The 17,705-nt window shown below is 44.5% G+C and overlaps 5 protein-coding genes across 8 annotated transcripts; 2 read left to right on the top strand and 3 right to left on the bottom strand.

The window, feature by feature from the left end:
* Positions 1–227: 227 nt before the first annotated feature.
* LOC108066231 (uncharacterized) lies at positions 228–2,015 on the bottom strand. The gene is made up of 2 exons (XM_017154648.3): positions 1,744–2,015; positions 228–617 (listed from the first exon to the last, which is right to left on the bottom strand). Exons 1-2 carry the CDS (start codon positions 1,917–1,919, stop codon positions 362–364), a joined length of 432 nt encoding a protein of 143 aa, XP_017010137.2. The 5' UTR covers positions 1,920–2,015; the 3' UTR covers positions 228–361.
* A 1,835-nt stretch (positions 2,016–3,850) lies between these two features.
* LOC108066235 (uncharacterized) lies at positions 3,851–4,429 on the top strand. The gene has a single exon (XM_017154652.2). It carries the CDS (start codon positions 3,851–3,853, stop codon positions 4,427–4,429), a length of 579 nt encoding a protein of 192 aa, XP_017010141.2.
* A 758-nt stretch (positions 4,430–5,187) lies between these two features.
* Positions 5,188–9,501, bottom strand: LOC108066299 (cytoplasmic dynein 2 intermediate chain 1). Its single transcript, XM_017154759.3, has 3 exons — positions 9,365–9,501; positions 6,872–8,929; positions 5,188–6,280 (listed from the first exon to the last, which is right to left on the bottom strand). The coding sequence occupies exons 1-3, from the start codon at positions 9,398–9,400 to the stop codon at positions 5,252–5,254; spliced, it is 3,123 nt and encodes a 1,040-aa protein (XP_017010248.2). The 5' UTR covers positions 9,401–9,501; the 3' UTR covers positions 5,188–5,251.
* LOC108066301 (major facilitator superfamily domain-containing protein 6) lies at positions 9,027–17,040 on the top strand. Of its 4 annotated transcripts, none has more exons than XM_070212800.1 (5): positions 9,027–9,305; positions 13,452–13,570; positions 14,836–15,114; positions 15,338–15,483; positions 15,545–17,040. In XM_070212800.1, exons 3-5 carry the CDS (start codon positions 15,054–15,056, stop codon positions 16,940–16,942), a joined length of 1,605 nt encoding a protein of 534 aa, XP_070068901.1. In that variant the 5' UTR covers positions 9,027–9,305; positions 13,452–13,570; positions 14,836–15,053; the 3' UTR covers positions 16,943–17,040. The 4 variants fall into 4 exon arrangements, with proteins under 4 accessions (XP_070068901.1, XP_070068900.1, XP_070068899.1 ...); XM_070212799.1 differs by having other exon boundaries at positions 9,027–9,631; positions 14,850–15,114; XM_070212798.1 differs by having other exon boundaries at positions 9,027–9,631.
* Positions 9,848–13,695, bottom strand: Tsf3 (Transferrin 3). Its single transcript, XM_017154760.3, has 4 exons — positions 13,491–13,695; positions 12,193–12,560; positions 11,374–11,676; positions 9,848–11,317 (listed from the first exon to the last, which is right to left on the bottom strand). Exons 1-4 carry the CDS (start codon positions 13,582–13,584, stop codon positions 9,938–9,940), a joined length of 2,145 nt encoding a protein of 714 aa, XP_017010249.2. The 5' UTR covers positions 13,585–13,695; the 3' UTR covers positions 9,848–9,937.
* Positions 17,041–17,705: the final 665 nt, after the last annotated feature.

Genomic DNA, 17,705 nt, shown 5'->3' with positions numbered 1-17,705 from the left:
AATGTAGTTCGGATCATAAGCAGGGACTGCTGGCCCATACAATTGTCATACTTAAATCAGTTTCGGAAGCCGTTTCCCTATGAAACACCTGCAACATTCCTCATGCGAGTGGGCCAACCCCCGAGGACAATTAGCCTGGTTAAGTGTCAAAAGGATGGCAGACCCCGCGACATGTGTTCCCAACATAATGATGATGATCCACCACCCGAACTAAACTACCCCGAAACTAGGATTTGCAGGAATTTTACTAGACGATTACAATTTCGATGGAGTGTGTGGGGCATTTGAATTGCTCTAGGAGGACTCAACTTAACAAACGAAATGGTTAACGCAACGGAATTAACGATTAGGGGTTAAGACTTCAGTAGTTGGATCCACGCTGGGTACAGGGACCGCTGGAGATCGATCCCGGCTCCAGGCTCGGACAATTGACCTTCTGCAATTCGGCAATGCGCTGCCATGTCATGTTGAAGTGACGCACAGAACGGGCATTGGAGAGCTTGGCAATGGGTCCCAAGGTGCGGTAGCCATTGGAAATGAAGCGTATGAATCCCTTGGCCGTGAGATCCAGCAGAGCGGTCTTCACTTGCGATTCCAGATCGCCGCAGGCAAAGGGTCTAGTGGTAAGTAAATATCGGTTAATGAATAAAAGGTACCTATATTACAATATATAATCCTAATAATCAAATTTGTTAGGAGGAAAATAAATATTATCTTTTTTTATTTATATAGGAAAAATAATAATAACACTATGCAGCATCAAAAATTAACCTCGATAAATGCTATATTTTTGGATTCGTTACGAATTCCCAAGTTAAACTGCGTTTTCCAAAGAGTTCCCCGACGCAAGGATTCTTAGCAAAAGGACCTCAAAGTTCGAAAAATGCTGAAATTGGCCAACTTTGCGGAGCTCTCAGAGGCAAATGGATGCATGGCTTGGTTTGAAGTTAAAGTTTTTAAAAAGATACACCCTTTATCTTTCAAACCCCATACATAAAATAATTTTAGGATTTTTTTAAGGCAGAAATAAATTTCAAAAAACATAGTCAAAAAACTGAAAAACATACAGCTGCGGTCAAAATAGTAGTAGTGTCGCCGCCTTGTGTATTTTAAAAGTTTGATGTTGTAATTTTTTCTTATCCAATTAGTCTAATAGGAAAATTATAATCAATACAATATTACCAGGAAAAGATCAATTACAACAACAAACTTTTAAATACACAGGGCGGCAACACTACTACCATTTTGACCGCAGCTGTATACTTTTATGTTTTTTGACTATGTTTTCTAGAACTTGTTTCTGCCTTAAAAAAAATCTTAAAAATTTTGTAAGTGTGGGGTTTAAAAGATAAAGAGTGTATCTTTTATAAAACTTTAGCATCTAACCAAACCATGAATCCGTTTGCCTCTGAGAGCTTTAGAAAGTTGGCCAATTTCTGAATTTTTCGAACTTTGAGGTCCTTTTGCTAAGAATCCTTGCGTCGGGGAACTTTTTGGAAAACGCAGTTTAACTTGGGAATTCGTAACGAATCCAAAAATATAGCATCCATCGAGGTAAATTTAAAAAGCACTAAAAATGCTGCACAGTGTAATTGGTGATAAGTTATATTACCAGAAATTATCATCATTATTGTAACAAGACAAGTTATGTTGCATTAAATTATCACCATGATTTCAAAAAACACTAGGATTAATTTAGATTTAAGTCTTGGCTAACTAACTAATATATTTCTAATTTCTTACTCCTTTTCTAGCATCTCTAGGATGTGCTCCTCATGAATTCCCTGGCTATACTTGGGATGGTCTTGAAAGATGCGCACCATGTCCAGAATATATAGAGGCAAGTTGATATGGTAGCTGTTGAAAGGAAGCCGTAAGGTGGTGGGCTCACAGTCCCGGATGGTGCCTTCGTCACACATTCTTTTTCTTCTTAGAAAAATAAATTAAATAATCCTTTCTTCCGTTCAAACTCAATAGAGTAAAAATAATATTCTGTGACAGGCAGACTGAAGCCTATGATTTGAAAGTAGTACTCAAGGCCCACTTGGTCATGCTTTGGACACAGGACATTGGTGCTAATGTCATCCAATTAAAGGTGTCATTAACGGTTTGTCCATCGTGGGTCCCCGAGGTTTGCTCTTCAATTACTGGCCAAACAAACATCGGAACAATTACATGTTCGCCCAGCTATATTACCTGGTAATTTGTCTATCATATAAATAGCCTCCCAATGCATTAGCAAGGTCTCGGGGGTGGGTCCAAAAAAAGGGACTAAGTTTATAGATCTCGGTGGTATAGTAATGCAACTAATAAATACAAGCGATTCCAAATATTCTTTGGAAGTATAACATATCTCGCTCAACCCTTTGAATGATATTAGAGGCTTCCTTTAGTTTTCAGACATGTCACTCTGGCACGCAATCCATTATTCCTGGCTTCAACTGTTGGTTCGGCGGTCTAAGCATAAACGACATCGGTAGCATGCCAGTCAAAGGGTTAACTATGGCCCAACTTTTGCCAACAGATAATAAATTAGCGCATACATTATGAAACGTTATAAGGATGCGACTTCCGGTTACAGGGAACGGGAAAGCCCCGTGGCCCAAACTGCCAATTTAGCTCGACAAACAGGTGACACTTTCTCAACCCGAAATGGAGCGGGTTAAGGAAGAGACACGAAGAACATTACCATATCGATATGGTTATATGCGGGGTCTTGGAGTTGTCAGGAAGGAACATATCATGCAAATTTTTCGATTCTTGAAGAGTCATGCTTGATAAAATTGAAGTTAGGCAAACTTTTTGATGTCTTGATGATGGTAGATTGGCTTCCTGACTTTGCAGATTTTAGAGGGTAATTAATAGAGTAGAAGAATTTATTTCCGGGATAACTTAATCGATAACTAATAAAAGGAACACTGTGATAATGTCATCTAAAATTTTGAAAACAAATAATCATTTAATTCAAATGCTTAAAAACTTAGAATTTGATTGTTATGTAGAAATAATTTACCTCAGGGGCTGTCCATATATTACGTAATCACAATTTTGGTGATTTTTGACCCTCTCCCCCTCCCCCCTCCCTCCCATTTTTCTGCACTAGAGTTGTATTTTTATTGACCCCCCCCCCCCTAGGTGATTACGTAATATATGGACAGCCCCTCATAAAAATTCTATAATTAAAAAAAAGAGTGGGACAGAAAAATAATACTAGTAATCCTCTAGGAAAAACACAATCCCTTTTAATAATGCAAATATTTAAATTTTTAATTAATGGGCCCCATTTGAAGTGGTTTATTTTCAGTGAGTGCAACAACTTGGGGGTTTCCACCACGCCTCTTTCGGACTATTACCGCTGCTTATCGTGGAACTTGCGTCTACAAAATGTCGGTCGATAGCCGCAGGTTCACTCTCATTGGTCAGTGTCCGGGGAAATCCTTCTGTTTTCCGCCCCACCGCATAACAGTTGGTCAACTCGAAGGACCATGGACTTGGAGGCGGGGGTCTCCTTTACTGGGGTTTGTAATCTGGCTAACCAGTTATATGAAGTCCTTGTAACCGGGCAGCACAAATAAATGCCATGCTGGCCGGGCCAAGTGTCATGTATTTGACGAATAATTACCGTCAACATTGCGTGATTGGTTGAATCAGCCGGCGAAGCAGGGTTGTGGCTTAGAATTAGCCCCAAAATGGGGGTGAAAGTGGCTGGTGGGGGGGTTGTGTGACAAGAACCTATAATTACCGCGGCAGGCAGGTGGTCGCCAGGACTTGGGCCATAACTCAGCGCCAGGATTCAGACACAGCCCGGCCGTTGGCGCGAACGGAGGTTCAGTTCCAGGAGAGTTAAAGGATGCACTCGCCCGCCCAGTCGCCCATTCTGGATGTCACCGAGACCGTGTCGCTGCACTCGGAACTGGATGCAGACCCGGAGTCCAAGAAGAACCCACCGTACTCCTTTCCCGTTCCCCAGAATCTCCGGTTGCCCGGCTTGGGCTTTCCCGGCATGCTGGGTTCCAAGAGATCCTCCGAATCTCTGCCCGCCTTCGAGTACATTGCTCCGCCGAGTCACGCCCTCCAGGCCCTGGAGTTTCCGCTCATGGAGCTCAATCGCGTGGGCGTGATTGGAGGCGGAATGTTTCCGGGCTTCATGCACCGGCGGGTTCGCGGCGAAAAGCGACCCATTCCGGAAGCCCAAAAGGATGCCAAGTACTTCGAGCGGCGCAAGCGGAACAACGAGGCGGCGAAGAAGTCAAGGGATGCGCGCAAGATCCGCGAGGATCGGATAGCCTTCCGGGCGGCTCTTCTCGAGCAGGAGAACTCCATCTTGAGGGCCCAGGTGCTGGCGCTCAGGGACGAACTGCAGACGGTGCGACAGCTCCTGGGAGCCACAACCGCCGGCGGCATGTTGTCCATGGCCAGGCAGGTGTAACTTGGAGGGATATACTACCAAAAAGGAGCTGGAGAATTGTACATATCAGGGAAGTGAGAAGGCTAAATCATTTGGTTCTACAACTTTTTGTTAATAAATGTTTAAAATAATCATCTAGAATTTTAAAAAAAGTGTGTTGTTTTTAAACAAAAAGATAGACTATCTAGAAATCCGAATTATGAAGTTCGGTATATAAAGTCGGTGGTGGTGTTATTATAACTGATATCAAAATCTTTTTTTTTAAATAGGTTGGAATTCGATTCAGGGGTAAAGAAGAGTTCGTATATGACGGGTGATAAAATACAAAACATTTTACCATGTTTTATTTTAAAAAAAGTTGACCTTAGGGGTTATCGAAATTATAAAATACGAAATAGTAACCATTATTTCGATTCCTTAAAAATTTAACTCGATTTAAATTTGATCGAATTTATTTTCTCGAAAAAGGATTAAAAAAAAAGTATTACGTATTGAGTATTGAGAAAGTATTGTATAAGCTTGTAGTTAAAAGTGTTCCCATTAAAATAACCAACTAGGATTTTGTAAAAAGGGAGGTTTTTAAAGAATATGATGTAGTAGGTGGTACAAAGTAGGTACGTTGTAACAAATAATTCAATAAATGGGCAACCCACAGCTCGCATTTAATATTTAAAATATAATCCGGATATCCCCCTTGTCGTTACTTAAAAAATGTGTTTAGCACAGTTAAAATTAAAGTTATAACATTTAAAACTATACTCAATTCGGGTAGGACTAGATCGACTTTATTTGCTTTTAAAAAGGTTTCAACAAACGCATACAAAAGGTAAAATATTTAACAAGCTAGTAGTCAAGTGTGTTCACTTGCACCTTTCCAGTGGCGTCCAGGATGAGCAGGATCTGCTCGGGTCCAGAACTGCGAGCTCCAGCGATGTCCGTGACTTTGGAGCGACTTTCCGTCGGCTGCTCACCGGGCATCTCCCTGTCGCGGTAAAAATCGTAGGTGCGCACCGTGCCATTGGTCAGGGCAGAGAGCCTCCAGCCATCGCTGGAGAGGATCAGGGCCTGGACGAGATGCTGACGCAGTCCGCTGCCGCTGAGGAGCAGCTGCTGATCGAAGACCCTCATTTCGTAGGATCGCCTGGGTCGCTCAATCTGCTCCAGAGCTGTATTGGGTCGGGGATCGTAGGTGGAATTGGGATCCACATCCACCTGCTGGTCGAAGGATCTTCGCTCGTTGAGTATGATGTTCTGGATGGCGCAGGACTTGCCCGTCTCGGGATCGGGCTCATCGGTGGCCGGCGGCACAGCGGTCTTGGGTCTCTGGTGATTCTTCTGTCTCTGCTGCCTCTGCCGCTGATTGCAGTTGAGTATCATCACAGATCCATTCGACAGACCCACGGCCACATAGTTCTCGTTGGAGAGCACACACAGTGAGGTGGGGAACAGGAAACGACTCTCGTTCACGGCGATCCTCGAGAAGCGTTCCGTCTTTAAGCTCCGCGTGCAGCAGAGCACAAAATTCCGGTTGGTGCACACATAGATCAGATCACTACCCGTATCGATGCTGGTGAAGCGCAGCCCCTGCAACCCGTGATCCTGCAGAGCGGTGGTCAGCGTTTGGGTCTCGTTCAGCTCCCTCAGCAGGTCGTCGCTGTAGATGTTGCCCTGGAACAAGGACTTCGTCTTCTCGTAGGCACTTTGATGGCTCTTCTGCAGGCGTCGCTCCAGATAGCTCCTCAGATCACAGCTGGCACTCTGCAGCAGTTTCACCCGAGCCCAAGGTGAGCTGAACTCGTGGCTATTGCTGGACGAGGCTCCCTCCACCAGAGTCCACATGGTCAGCAGGCCACAGTCGTTCAGCGAGGCATACTGCAATGGGTTTAGATATGATTAGATTTTCAGATTTCTATATTTATTTATAAATATCATTATTTATAATAGCAAAACATAAAGTATATTTAAATTTAAAACCATTATTAATATTTGAAGAGTTTTTAAATAAATCCCTTATTGATTTAAGGGACTGTTTTTATAGTCTAATCAAATTTTATGTTATTGAAAAGTTTAGTCCAAGTATAGTTATAGAAAATAATATTGTATTTTCGAAACTGTTAATTTTACTCCTAATAATTCTAGATTATTGTATATAAAAGAATTTTTTAAAGAACTCAAACATATAATTAAATGGTATACTTTGTATAACTATAACTATAATAAATATCAGTGAAATTAGACGGTTAAATTATTTGGTTCTACAACTTTTGTTAATAAATGTTTAAAATAATCATATAGAATTTTTAAAAAATATGTGTTTTTTAACAAAAAGGTCGGGATTTAAAGTGTTTATATATTCCTGGATTTAAATAGGTATAAATATATTAAAATAATATATAATAAAATGGTATACTTTGTATAATTATAACTATAATAAATTAAATAATAATTAGATGACTATCCCACCTGAACTTCCTTATAGGCCGCCTGCAAACCACCAGCAATTCCTCCTCCTTTTGGCTGCGGTCTAAAGCTTCGCACATCCACCACGGCTCCCAGATCCATGGCATTAGCCTCCTGCTGCTTTTGCTCCATCATGGGAACCACTGATTGCGTGGCTGCAAAGTGGGTCAGGTGGCCATCCAACTTGGAGCAGTAGCTGTGCGTCTCGCGCAGATCCCACATGGCCACACTGCCATCCCTCAGTCCGGCCACCACGATATCCTGGGCTTCGCCAGAGATAACCACTCGGCTGACCTCCGCCCAGGTGGAGAGCAGACGCAACGGCTGGCCGGGATTGGCCAGTGACCAGACCATCAGCAGACTGGCAAAGTCCTCCCTGTAGACGTTGCTCTCCTGGGGACATTCGTGAACGGTCACCACCAGTTGTCCGTTGCCGGAGCTTCCGAAGATTCGACGACAGGGTAAAGCGTTTAGGAGTCCTGTTTGGAGGGGTATATTCCTTGGACTACTGTTTTGATTCCGGGTTTTATTGCCCTCCAAAACTCGACCCATCAGACGGGCTGCCTTGTGCAGAAACGTATTCAGACGCTCCAGATCCGTGGTCTTGGCCAATCTCTTATGTTGCTGCTGCTGTGAGCGAGTCTGCTCCAGGCGATGCAGTTGCTCCAAGCGCGAAAGGCTGGCTTCATATTTATCCAACGGCTGGTTACTTTGTTTATCTTCTATATCCGCATCACCACTGCAGCTGAGGATTAGCTGACCACCGTAGTGAGGTGGATGCTGCGTCCAGCTGCTCCGGCTGTGAACCTCCAGCGTCTGGCACTCGCCATCCAAAAGCGACAACTGCGTCTGCGTGGCCAGCTGGCAGGCATTCAGCTTGCCGTAGCTCTGCATGAATCCCTCGTAGCTGAGGGGCTTCATCTCGAATAGCTGGTAGTTGAGCTGGTCGAAGCGCAGCTTGGCCATCAGCTCCTCGCCGCGACGCGTGATCACGGGATGGGAAACGAATCCCGAGTAGCCACCGTAGTAAACGTTGGACTCTCCACTCGGCGGCTTCTCTGCTCCCGTGGTGCTGATGCCCGAGTCCAGTTGCTCCGAATTGGCCATCGAGTTGGTATCGAAGCTATCGTACTGATTCTGCGTGGACTGAGTGCTCAGGGGATTCCGACGCAAGTGCATGTCGTAGTGGCCGGAGTCCAACTTCCGCTCCTGATCTTTGTCCCTTTGGATGACGGTAATGGGATTCTGGGTGGGCTCCGAGTCCTCTTCTTCCGGCTCCTCTTCCACTTCCGCCTCGGAGGATGAGGGTTCTGAGGGTTCTTCATCCTCTCCTGGCGTACTGTCATCCGTCTCGAAATCGGATTCATAGGACTCAAAGTCATCGGAGTAGTGATCGGATTCGGGATCTGGCTTTTTGGCTTTCTCCTCGAACTTGACTTCGAAGGCCACGGGCTGTTTTACAGGCTGTGATTCCTGGGTCTCCACTTGGCTCCTTTGTTTGGCGGATTCGCGCTTGAGAACCACCACTTCCTCGGGATCCAAAGTGCGGGTAAAGGTTCTGGCTCTGGCTGGTGCAGCAGGAGCATCTGCTTTATGTTCTTTTTTCGCCTGAGCAACAGGGGAATATCCTTTGGAAGGAGGTGTGGGTGATTCCTTCTCCTGTTTGCGCTTTTGTGGTGGCGAAGCGACCGTAACACTGTGGTAAGTGTCCAGAACTGCATTGGGTTTGGCCTTGGTCACCGGCTTTGTTTTGGTCCTGGACTGTAGGGATGGTGGTGGGTTTGTGGTTGCCTGCCTGGTGGTGGTGCTGGCACGCAAAGCACCTGGCGACGGAGTGGTCCTTTTGCTCAAGGCTTCCCTCTCCTTGTTTTTCCCCGTGCTCAATGGCTTTTTGCTGGTCGAAGGTTGTGTTGCTGTTGTGGTTTTCCTGGCAATTTTTTCGCCTTCCAGGCTATCCGGCTGCCTGACCAGTGACCTTCGCTCCTTTGGCTCCCTTGTGGTCGCTTGTGACCCACTTGTTGCCGGTGATTTGGTGACCTTCCTGGGCACTTCCGTTTTGGCCTGCAATTTAAATAGATTTTTGAAATCATAACGGTTTATCTAGGTTTCACAGCACTGCCTTTCTGTCACTTAACAGCACTGGCCTATTTTTTAATTTATTGTTTTTGTGAGTGGCGATCGGTTCGTTTATTAGTTTTAATTGAATGCTATTACATATTTACTGCATTATTAACATGCCGAAGCGTGGGCTAATTGGCAATAAAGCTTTTGCTGGCATTAATTCGAGAACTAAAAGTGGTAAAATAGCTGCAGACCAGGTGTAAATGATAAAATGCAGGCTTTGTTTAGGATTTTGTGCGGAGTGAAGAGTGCAAATTAGTCTGCAAAAAAGTGAAATCGCTGGCTACATACTAAGCAATCGAAAGGTGTACTATACGTAAGTGCTTTTCGTAAATGGTTTTTTGCTGCTTTCGAGTGCCTTTTCAACGGGCTTACGTTCTTGCTGCTCGTTCGCGTCGCATTTTTTGACATTTTACTATCAATTGCCGCCTTTTAAAGTGCCTAATTTTATGGCCAAATGAAAGGATTTAATGCCGGAGTGCCACGTAAATTTAATCAATCGTAATGCTGCTCAGTTGTGACATTTTTCCTGTTTCCCTGGCAACGAAATCCTTGTACATAGCAACAACAAATGGGCCAGCAATAACACAATCAGCTGATCGGCCAAGTGTTGGAAAGCGCGGCCATGTTTGAATGCAACTGGTAGGTATTTAATTAAAATAAGTTTTAATTTAGTTTATAATTAGTTATTGCTGTATCTAACACAATTTAATGCTTCATAAATTAGTACAAACTCATTTCACTTCTCTCAAGTGAATTTAAATATTAACCCCCACCGATTGCATTCAACTATCGACTGTGCTATCGATGCTACAACCCAAAAGTAACCGCCCTTTAAAAATTCAAAAATTCAATTTGGTGATACAGCTCTGATTGAGGCTCTTGATATTCTTAACTTAAGTTTAGCGTAATATCACAATAAATAAGATTAGATTTGAGCTCGAGAGACTAGGCGATATAACGACACAATCCTAAAAATAAGCAGACAAGCAAAATCCACATATTTTGAGTAGATTTCACAGCTGCACTTTCATCAAAGTTCTTGTAGTACTGAGTATTGGTGTACCGATCGTAGATGTGTTCCATCACACGCTTGGCATTATCGCGGTGCAGCTCCTGGAGGCCCAGCAGTCCATCGGTGGCATCCCGGAAGAGCACATTGTTCCGCTGGTCAAAGATCCCGAAAAGGGTAAACGGACGCGTCTCACTCTTGTACTTCCGGCCGAACAACTGATCCATGTCCCTCAGCGAATTGTAGATCTCATTGCGCCGCGGCAGCGAGGAATTGTGGGTCATCAGGTGGCCGCGAGTGGTCCAGTGGAGGTAGCAGTAATCGAAATTAGAGCGTTTCTCGATGCCTCCGTAGGGGCACAGCAACCGGAGATCCTTGTGCTTGCCATGGGTTAACCAATCCGCGGTGAGATTCCCAGCCACATACTTCTTATAAACATCCGAGCTGAGGAAGGCCACGTCGGCGCCCTCGGAGAGGCAGCGTAGGGCACCCTCATCGCCCTGGTAGTGCATTGGGCACTGGCGACCCTTCTCCGGATTCCACAGGCAGGAGTCGCGGTGGAAGAAGGAGTGCAGCGAGTGCACCTTGCCCGTGGCATTCACTATTGTCTCCTGAACGGACAAATGGGCAGCTCCCTCGAACGAGGGAAGACATGCTCTAGCGCCTCGCAGATCCTTGAAGCTCTGGAACCGCGAATCCTTGTGCACGAGGGCAATGGTCACATACCGATCATGCATATCCGCAGAGAACTCGTACAGCAGTGGCACCAAGTTGTAGTCCCTTTGGGCCTTCACACGCATCTCCTGATCCACCAGCACCACATCGGTGGCCTTGAACTTGGTGTCGTCCAGGCACTGCTGCAAATCCATGGTCCGCACGCACTGGATGTTCGGCTGGACACCGTAGACCTGAGACGCCTCCTGCAGCCAGGAGCATTTGACGTGCTGGATGATGGACGTGGTGCAGAAGACAATGGAACGAGGGGGATTGCACTCGGGGAAGCTGTAGGCCGACTGGAAGGCGGTGGCCTGGTCCAGATAGTCATCGATGGCTATCACATTGTCCAGCGGAACGGTGAAGACGTGGTAGGTCTCCAGCAGACTGAGCAGAGCATTCTGCCAGCTGTCCGGCTCGTCGTGGGTGAGTCCAGTGACCAGGCGCTGCACTTGGGCGGCATGCGAGCGACGGGCAGCCACTACGGGCCACGGCTTGGCCACCCAGACACACGGTTGGCTGGCATCCATGGGCTGCAGGTGGCCATCTGGACAGAGGTAGCTGTACTCCGAGGAATTCGCCTGGGCCGCAATGCCGGAGAACTAGGGAAATGCAAGTTAATTCAGCTTCTACTAGAGGATATATATCCTTAACTCACCCCGAAATGACTCCGCACATCATCCAGGCGAGCCCAGGCCACGTCGCCACCACCGCTGGTCAGACAGTAGAGGGCTCCACGTCGCCCCCAGTGCTTGTCGTTCTGGTCACAGCTCTCCGGCTCGTAGCACATCTCGCACAGCGAGGGATAGCGACGCTTGAGGATGCGGTCCTGCTCGGGATTGAGCACCCAGGGACCTGCCTTGCAGCTGGGACCGAAATACTTGGCTGTGGAGGCAATACGATCTTCTGTAATTGTCTTTTCCGGATCGCAGGTCTTGGAAACCATGGCGGCTTCAAAGTACTAAAAAAAATGAATTGAAGATTAAGAACAATAGTCATAAGAAATAACTGCTATAATTGTCAAACAGTAGCCAACCACAAAAATTGTCTATTCTACTAATTAATAGTTACTTTCACAACAATTAGCGAAGGCACACGCACAGAAAAAAAACGGTAATGGTCAATTTGATATTTTTTAAAGATCAAGTTTTCATATCATTTTGATATGAATAAATATTATGTTAATCTTTTTTACTATTCTTTGCTCAAGAAATACTACATTTGGTATTTTTTATGACATGATAAAATATCATGTTGACATGTTTGAATCTTAAACTAATAAATTTGACATAAATTATATCGGCTTTTTAATAAAAAAAAGTTTTTATTGATATGAAATAAGGTAGAAATAAGCCTATTTCATATCGGTTTTTTTTTTTCTGTGCACCTATTTACTTGGTAGAATTGACAATTTTTGTGGTAAGGGACTGTTTGACAATTTTTTACCAAGTTTTTTTTGTGTGTAAGAATAACTTACATTAGCCAGGACCTCCGTCCAGTGATTGCCCATGCCGTAACCAGGATGACAGAGCTTGGCTCCTCGAAGATCGTGGACTGTGTGGATGTTGGCCTTGTTGTCCACCACCGCCACAATTTCGTACTCAAAGTTGGACTCGTGGGAGCGCAGCTCACTGGCCACCAGGATCTCCACGCTGGCCCAGCGGGCGGCCACCAGATCCTCCGAGGAGAGCACTCCGAAGTGGGCAGTGCCCTTGTGGATCCGCCGCACGCAGTCCAGCCGGTCCACGCCGATGACGCACTCGATGTTGCTCTTGGCCGCCAGCAGCGGGCAGAACTGGGGGCTTTTCCGATAATTGCCACGCGATTCCACCACACAAACGCGCACTGCGGGGGGAGGAGCAAGTAAATACATTTAGTTTGGACATCTGTATAAAATACATATATATTTATAATCCGGTAAAAACCTGTTGCCGCAGCCGCATTAATTATGATTATCTTTATTTTTGGATTTCTTTAAGAGCTTCTACCGGCTGCAGTTTTTGGTAGAGATATTATCTTGGGGGTATTTCACTTTTAAACATTAACATTAAAAATTCCCCTCAGGTGCGTCAGTTGACGGGGGAAACCTGAACAAGTTGGCTGCATTCGCAGAATTCGCATGTCGCTGGGAACTCAAATCTGCCGGGTTGGGCCGCTTTTTGGGCAGTGGATCACGAGATACAAGGTCGGGACTGGTTTTTGATCGGTTTTTTTACTGTCTTACTGTCTCTAGCGGGTTTTGATTACACCCAGTCGTAGGCTCCAAGGTCGCCTGCTCTCTCGCAGTGCATTTCGAATTTAAGATTGGGTTTTACGCGACTTTAATAGCTAATTGCGGGGCTGACTTTGCAGAAATTTCAATAAAAAGTTCATCTTAATTTGATGGATGTATTTAAATCGACACTAACTAACAATGTATCTTGAGAAGATATTCAGAGGTTGAAAATAATACTAGGTAATGAAAATTTCCATAGAAATTAGGTTGATTAAACATGAAAAGCAGATACAAAGTTGGATTTATTTGAATAAATTAGCAGGTTTTGCTTTATAAATAATTTCTCTGTAATCAAGATAATTTTTGAATATTTTCCCAGCTCTGAATAATCCTCTCTTTACATTAAATAACAGAGTAATTAATTTGAAATCTTTCTCAAGCTATCACAAATGTTTTAATTAAGCACAAAAATAACTCAATTAATTTCACCAATTTGCCTTGTTTTATTTTTATACTTCCAGACAACAACAGATCCGCCCCCTCGGCTTTAATCAACTTACATTTGCCATCATCCAGCGGTTGCACAGCTACGCACATTGTTATTGATAAGAACGAGGCGAACAGCCCCACCAAAATTGATGTAAGCCACTGCATTTCTGATTGCGTCAACCGATCGTTAATTGTATCTCGAGAACGGCGACAAGTCGGGATTAAGTTGGTTAGTCGGACGCGTTGAGAACCGCTTGCAATTTACGATTTTCGATTCGAAGTGCAGGCTAGTCTTAGCTTCGAACCCCGAACCTCTCGCAGTGAAAGATCGACGGAGACTGAAGCCAGCCCTCCCAGATGCTAGCGAGTAAAACTCGATCCGAGCGATCCGTAAGCTCAGGCTGCAGAACGAGAATAACAATGAACTACGCACAGCTGATGAGTCAAGCTGGGGTTTTTGGATAACTCTCTGATTGATTAGCACCTCGAATCTAAAAAAGGGGCGGGGAGAATCTCAGGGGGATTACCTGAAAGGCAAGCCCAGTATCTTGTGGCTGCTCCCCAATCTGTAGTTTATCAATATATAAACCACATTTGATTGACTGAATCCTTATCGGGCGACTGAACTTATCAGTTGCCATACAAACTGCAGGCCTTTCAGCATTTTCTTCAGTCTCTGACCGCAGCTCTCGGCGTCCGTTCGTCGGTATATAACCTGATCTCAGACAAATCGTCACTAGTGGGTGGATTATAATCGCGTGAACCTAATTGTTCAACAGATAATTAAAATTATTTACATTTCGGCCGTACAATCTTATTGTATTCAAATGTTTTGATCAATTCAAACAAGTAAAACATTCATATGGCTTCCCTGTTTTTAGCCTAACCATTGTTTGGGTTTTTCAGTAACTCCCTTATTTTTTCTGGGGATTTCTACATCTCTAATTTCTGTTTGATTAATGATCGGTTTCGGAAAGTCTTTGCTAGCCATAATTTTCGGGTTTGCAAAATGTAATTTTTTGTGTGTCAAGTTTACGAGTTAATCGTAAACCGGTTTTTATCTACAAAGTACATACACTTTAGCCAAAGCTACATTCAATTTACACAACACGCAATAACTAATTGAGTTGAAAAGCGGACGAGTGGGATCTTCAACATGCCCCAAAGGCATATTTATTACGGCAGGCCCTAAAATCTTTATCACACCTGCGAACTTAATTTGTCCAAACATTATAATAGTATTTAGGCGATAAGATTTGTTGTTGTTTCGCAGACTTATGCTTTTGCTTATCTCCGTAGAACTTTTATGCAGCCGATTACAACTTTCCATATAGTCTGGGCAGGCGTCTTATCACATCGAGATTAGATATCGTTTAGCAGTCTCTGATTTACATCCATATCGCTGGCTATTTACAGACTCTTTCCACCAGACGACAGATCCCCACCAACGTCGAACGGCAAAAGGCGAAAGACGAGCGACGACGTGCGAAAATTATGATCTAATCTGGGTAGGAACACCTTCTCACCCGGAATAAACTGAGGATTGCATGGAGACATCTGAACTGTGATACATTGTGTCGCTTTTGAGCACAGCGATTAGCCATAATACAGTAATATAATATAAAGACTGGACAATGGTGCGACTCAACAGGCGCCTGCTGCCCATCAAGGCACATTTCTTCTTTTTCATGGCGGGTAAGTCTTAAAACGGATCTATACTATCCCAAATTACCACCGATTTCGCAATAATTGCGTGATTATAATCAATTCTCTGTATTCCTCATATCACTAAGACTCTTATCGGTGACATTATCGAATATATGCTGGGAAAATCTGATGAAACGTTAGCCAGGCTTTGAAAATTGAATTTATACTTATTATTAGATACTATAATCTTCTTTCCTCTTAATATTTACAGCCATGGGACCCATATTACCCCAACTTCCAGTGATTGGCAAGCAAATAGGTGTTCCACCGGATGTAATGGGCTATATTATGGCCGTTCTACCCATACTTTATGTCCTAGCCAAACCCCTGGTGGGTTTCCTGGTTGATTACTTTACGGTGAGTTTGAGATAGTATTTGATATACCAACCATTTACTTAATCTGATATTTATTTTACAGAGCCTGCGCAAGTTCATCTTCATCTCTCTTATCCTGATCATGACTCTGGCCTTTGCTGGATTCTATTTCCTTCCTGACAATGCCCATTTCATCCCCTTGGAGGATGGCAGTGCCCAGTGGAATGTGACGTTGCTGGAGAGTCCACAGGATTGCACTCCTGATATTCAATCATCTAGTGCATTTTGCCAGACGACTCACCAGGCGAAATGCATTCAGGGAAATGAAGAAATATCCGCATTTATTGTAGCTCACTCGGCGGGTCTCAATCTCAGCCAGAATCTGCTGCATGGCAACGCAACGCATCACATTTGCCTCACACAACCCGCCACCAGTGATTGGAGCACTGCATCCTGCGAGTTGCGCCATGTGGATAGCTGTATTTATGGAGCTGGCAAGTTCTGGCTCTTCGTTTGCCTGCTCTGCATCGGAATCGTCGGCTTCAACGTGACCAACTCCATATCCGATGCCTGTTGCTTTGACCTGCTGGGCGACGAGGAGCAGGGCAAGTACGGAGCGCAACGGGTGTGGGGCACCATTGGCTTCGGAGCCACAGCCCTGCTATCCGGCATCGTGGTCAACTGGTGGACCTCGGATGCAGTTAAGAGTTTAGCGCCCGCGTTGATCATCATGTGCGTGTTCAGTTTGCTGGATCTGTTCAGTGTGTCCAAGCTGAAGCTGCCGAAACTCGGAGGATCCGAGTCCATTTGGAGCGATGTCTGGCAGTTGGTTCGTCAGCCACCCATCCTGGTCTTCCTGTTTTTCGCCACCATGGCTGGAATTATCGACTCGTTCATCATTTACTTCATGTTCTGGCACTTGGAGCAGGTGGCCGAGGTTACTGGCTATATGCACCAGATCAAACTAATCGAGGGTCTGGTGGTCGCAGCCGAGTGTCTGGCCGGTGAGGTGCCCTTCTTCTTTTACAGCGGCAAGATCATCAAGAAACTGGGCTATGTTCACTGTATGAGCATGTGCTTTTTCTTCTACGCTGTGCGGCTGTCCCTCATCTCCTGGATACCCAATCCCTGGTATTTAGTGGGTGTGGAGCTCTTTTTCCAGGGCATCACCTATGCTTTGTGCTACACCTGCATCGTGGCCTACGCCTCGGCGGTGGCGCCTCCGGGAACTTCGGCCACGGTGCAAGGATTGATGGCTGGAATGGATGATGGTCTGGGCTTCTCCATTGGATCCCTGATCGGAGGACTCATGTTCAATAGCCTGGGAGGTCGTGAAAGTTTCAAATACTTTGCCATCGCCGCAATTTGCACCTGCGTAGCACACATTGTGGTGCGTCCCACATCGAGAAAGCGGCAATTCCTGCCGAAACAAGGATATCAGCAGCCTACAGAACAGGAGATTAAACAACCGCCAGCTCAGGAACTGCAGGAGATTCGTTAGGAGTAGCAATATACTAAATATAGGATTTTTGTACCGACTTTGTTGCATATTTTTGTACGCACTTTTTCGACAATAAAACGAGTTGTCCAAAAGTTGAACGACTTGGCTCTCCGCTGATTGTTCCATTGTTGGCACACACGCGATCTCAAGTGCGCCAGCCTCTCCAGCTGTCAATATGGTTATATAATACCTGAGCACCGTACAAAAGAACCCATTGAAAGTGAAACTGGGGCCAGGCAGATGCCTCGCTTAAATGGCGAGCGATTCCCACTCCATATATTAACGAAACTGGCCCGATCGGCCTGTTCCAAGCCTCGAGAATCGAAAGTCTGTTACGGGTTTGACACTAATCTGCAAAACTGAGATTTTAGATTCTAAATTGATATTTTCAGAGATCCTTCAGAAGTCGCATTTAACAGAATCTTAACTCAAAAATCACTCTTCTTACTTTCAAGAGGTAATTTAAATTAAATTTGAAACTAGAAAAAATAGTTTTCGATATGATACCATTCTATTACTATAGAGCTTAAATTTGACTTTAAGACTTAAGATGAATATGCATCCTGAACCTTTTATCCCATATGTGTCTTAGTATTATAGTAAACTTCACTAATGTCGGTCTCGATATCTTCTTCTTTATAATTTCATGCCTGATCTTCTTTTGTTAAATTCCTTAAACAAGTGTCATTATTCATTTGATTTAAATGCTAATAGCCATATTGTCTTTAGCTTAAGAATAATAATAAACACATTATAGTAGCAT

Source organism: Drosophila takahashii, chromosome 2R (genome assembly GCF_030179915.1).
Source record: "Drosophila takahashii strain IR98-3 E-12201 chromosome 2R, DtakHiC1v2, whole genome shotgun sequence".
NCBI lineage: Eukaryota > Metazoa > Arthropoda > Insecta > Diptera > Drosophilidae > Drosophila > Drosophila takahashii.
This window is presented reverse-complemented; position numbering and strand designations above follow the sequence as displayed.

Excerpts from the sequence above, each read along its gene's own strand:
- LOC108066231 (XM_017154648.3), bottom strand. The coding sequence starts at position 1,919 with ATGTGTGACGAAGGCACCATCCGGGACTGTGAGCCCACCACCTTACGG. Across the intron at positions 618-1,743 it reads CTAGAGATGCTAGAAAAGGA|ACCCTTTGCCTGCGGCGATC; the intron begins GTAAGAAATTAG and ends ACTTACCACTAG.
- Tsf3 (XM_017154760.3), bottom strand. The coding sequence starts at position 13,584 with ATGCAGTGGCTTACATCAATTTTGGTGGGGCTGTTCGCCTCGTTCTTA. Across the intron at positions 12,561-13,490 it reads ACCGCTGGATGATGGCAAAT|TGCGCGTTTGTGTGGTGGAA; the intron begins GTAAGTTGATTA and ends CTCCCCCCGCAG. Across the intron at positions 11,677-12,192 it reads GGACGGAGGTCCTGGCTAAT|TACTTTGAAGCCGCCATGGT; the intron begins GTAAGTTATTCT and ends CATTTTTTTTAG.
- LOC108066235 (XM_017154652.2), top strand. The coding sequence starts at position 3,851 with ATGCACTCGCCCGCCCAGTCGCCCATTCTGGATGTCACCGAGACCGTG.
- LOC108066301 (XM_017154763.3), top strand. The coding sequence starts at position 15,054 with ATGGTGCGACTCAACAGGCGCCTGCTGCCCATCAAGGCACATTTCTTC. Across the intron at positions 15,115-15,337 it reads TTTCTTCTTTTTCATGGCGG|CCATGGGACCCATATTACCC; the intron begins GTAAGTCTTAAA and ends TAATATTTACAG. Across the intron at positions 15,484-15,544 it reads TCCTGGTTGATTACTTTACG|AGCCTGCGCAAGTTCATCTT; the intron begins GTGAGTTTGAGA and ends TTTATTTTACAG.
- LOC108066299 (XM_017154759.3), bottom strand. The coding sequence starts at position 9,400 with ATGTCAAAAAATGCGACGCGAACGAGCAGCAAGAAC. Across the intron at positions 8,930-9,364 it reads CGCGAACGAGCAGCAAGAAC|GCCAAAACGGAAGTGCCCAG; the intron begins GTAAGCCCGTTG and ends TTTAAATTGCAG. Across the intron at positions 6,281-6,871 it reads CGGCCTATAAGGAAGTTCAG|TATGCCTCGCTGAACGACTG; the intron begins GTGGGATAGTCA and ends AACCCATTGCAG.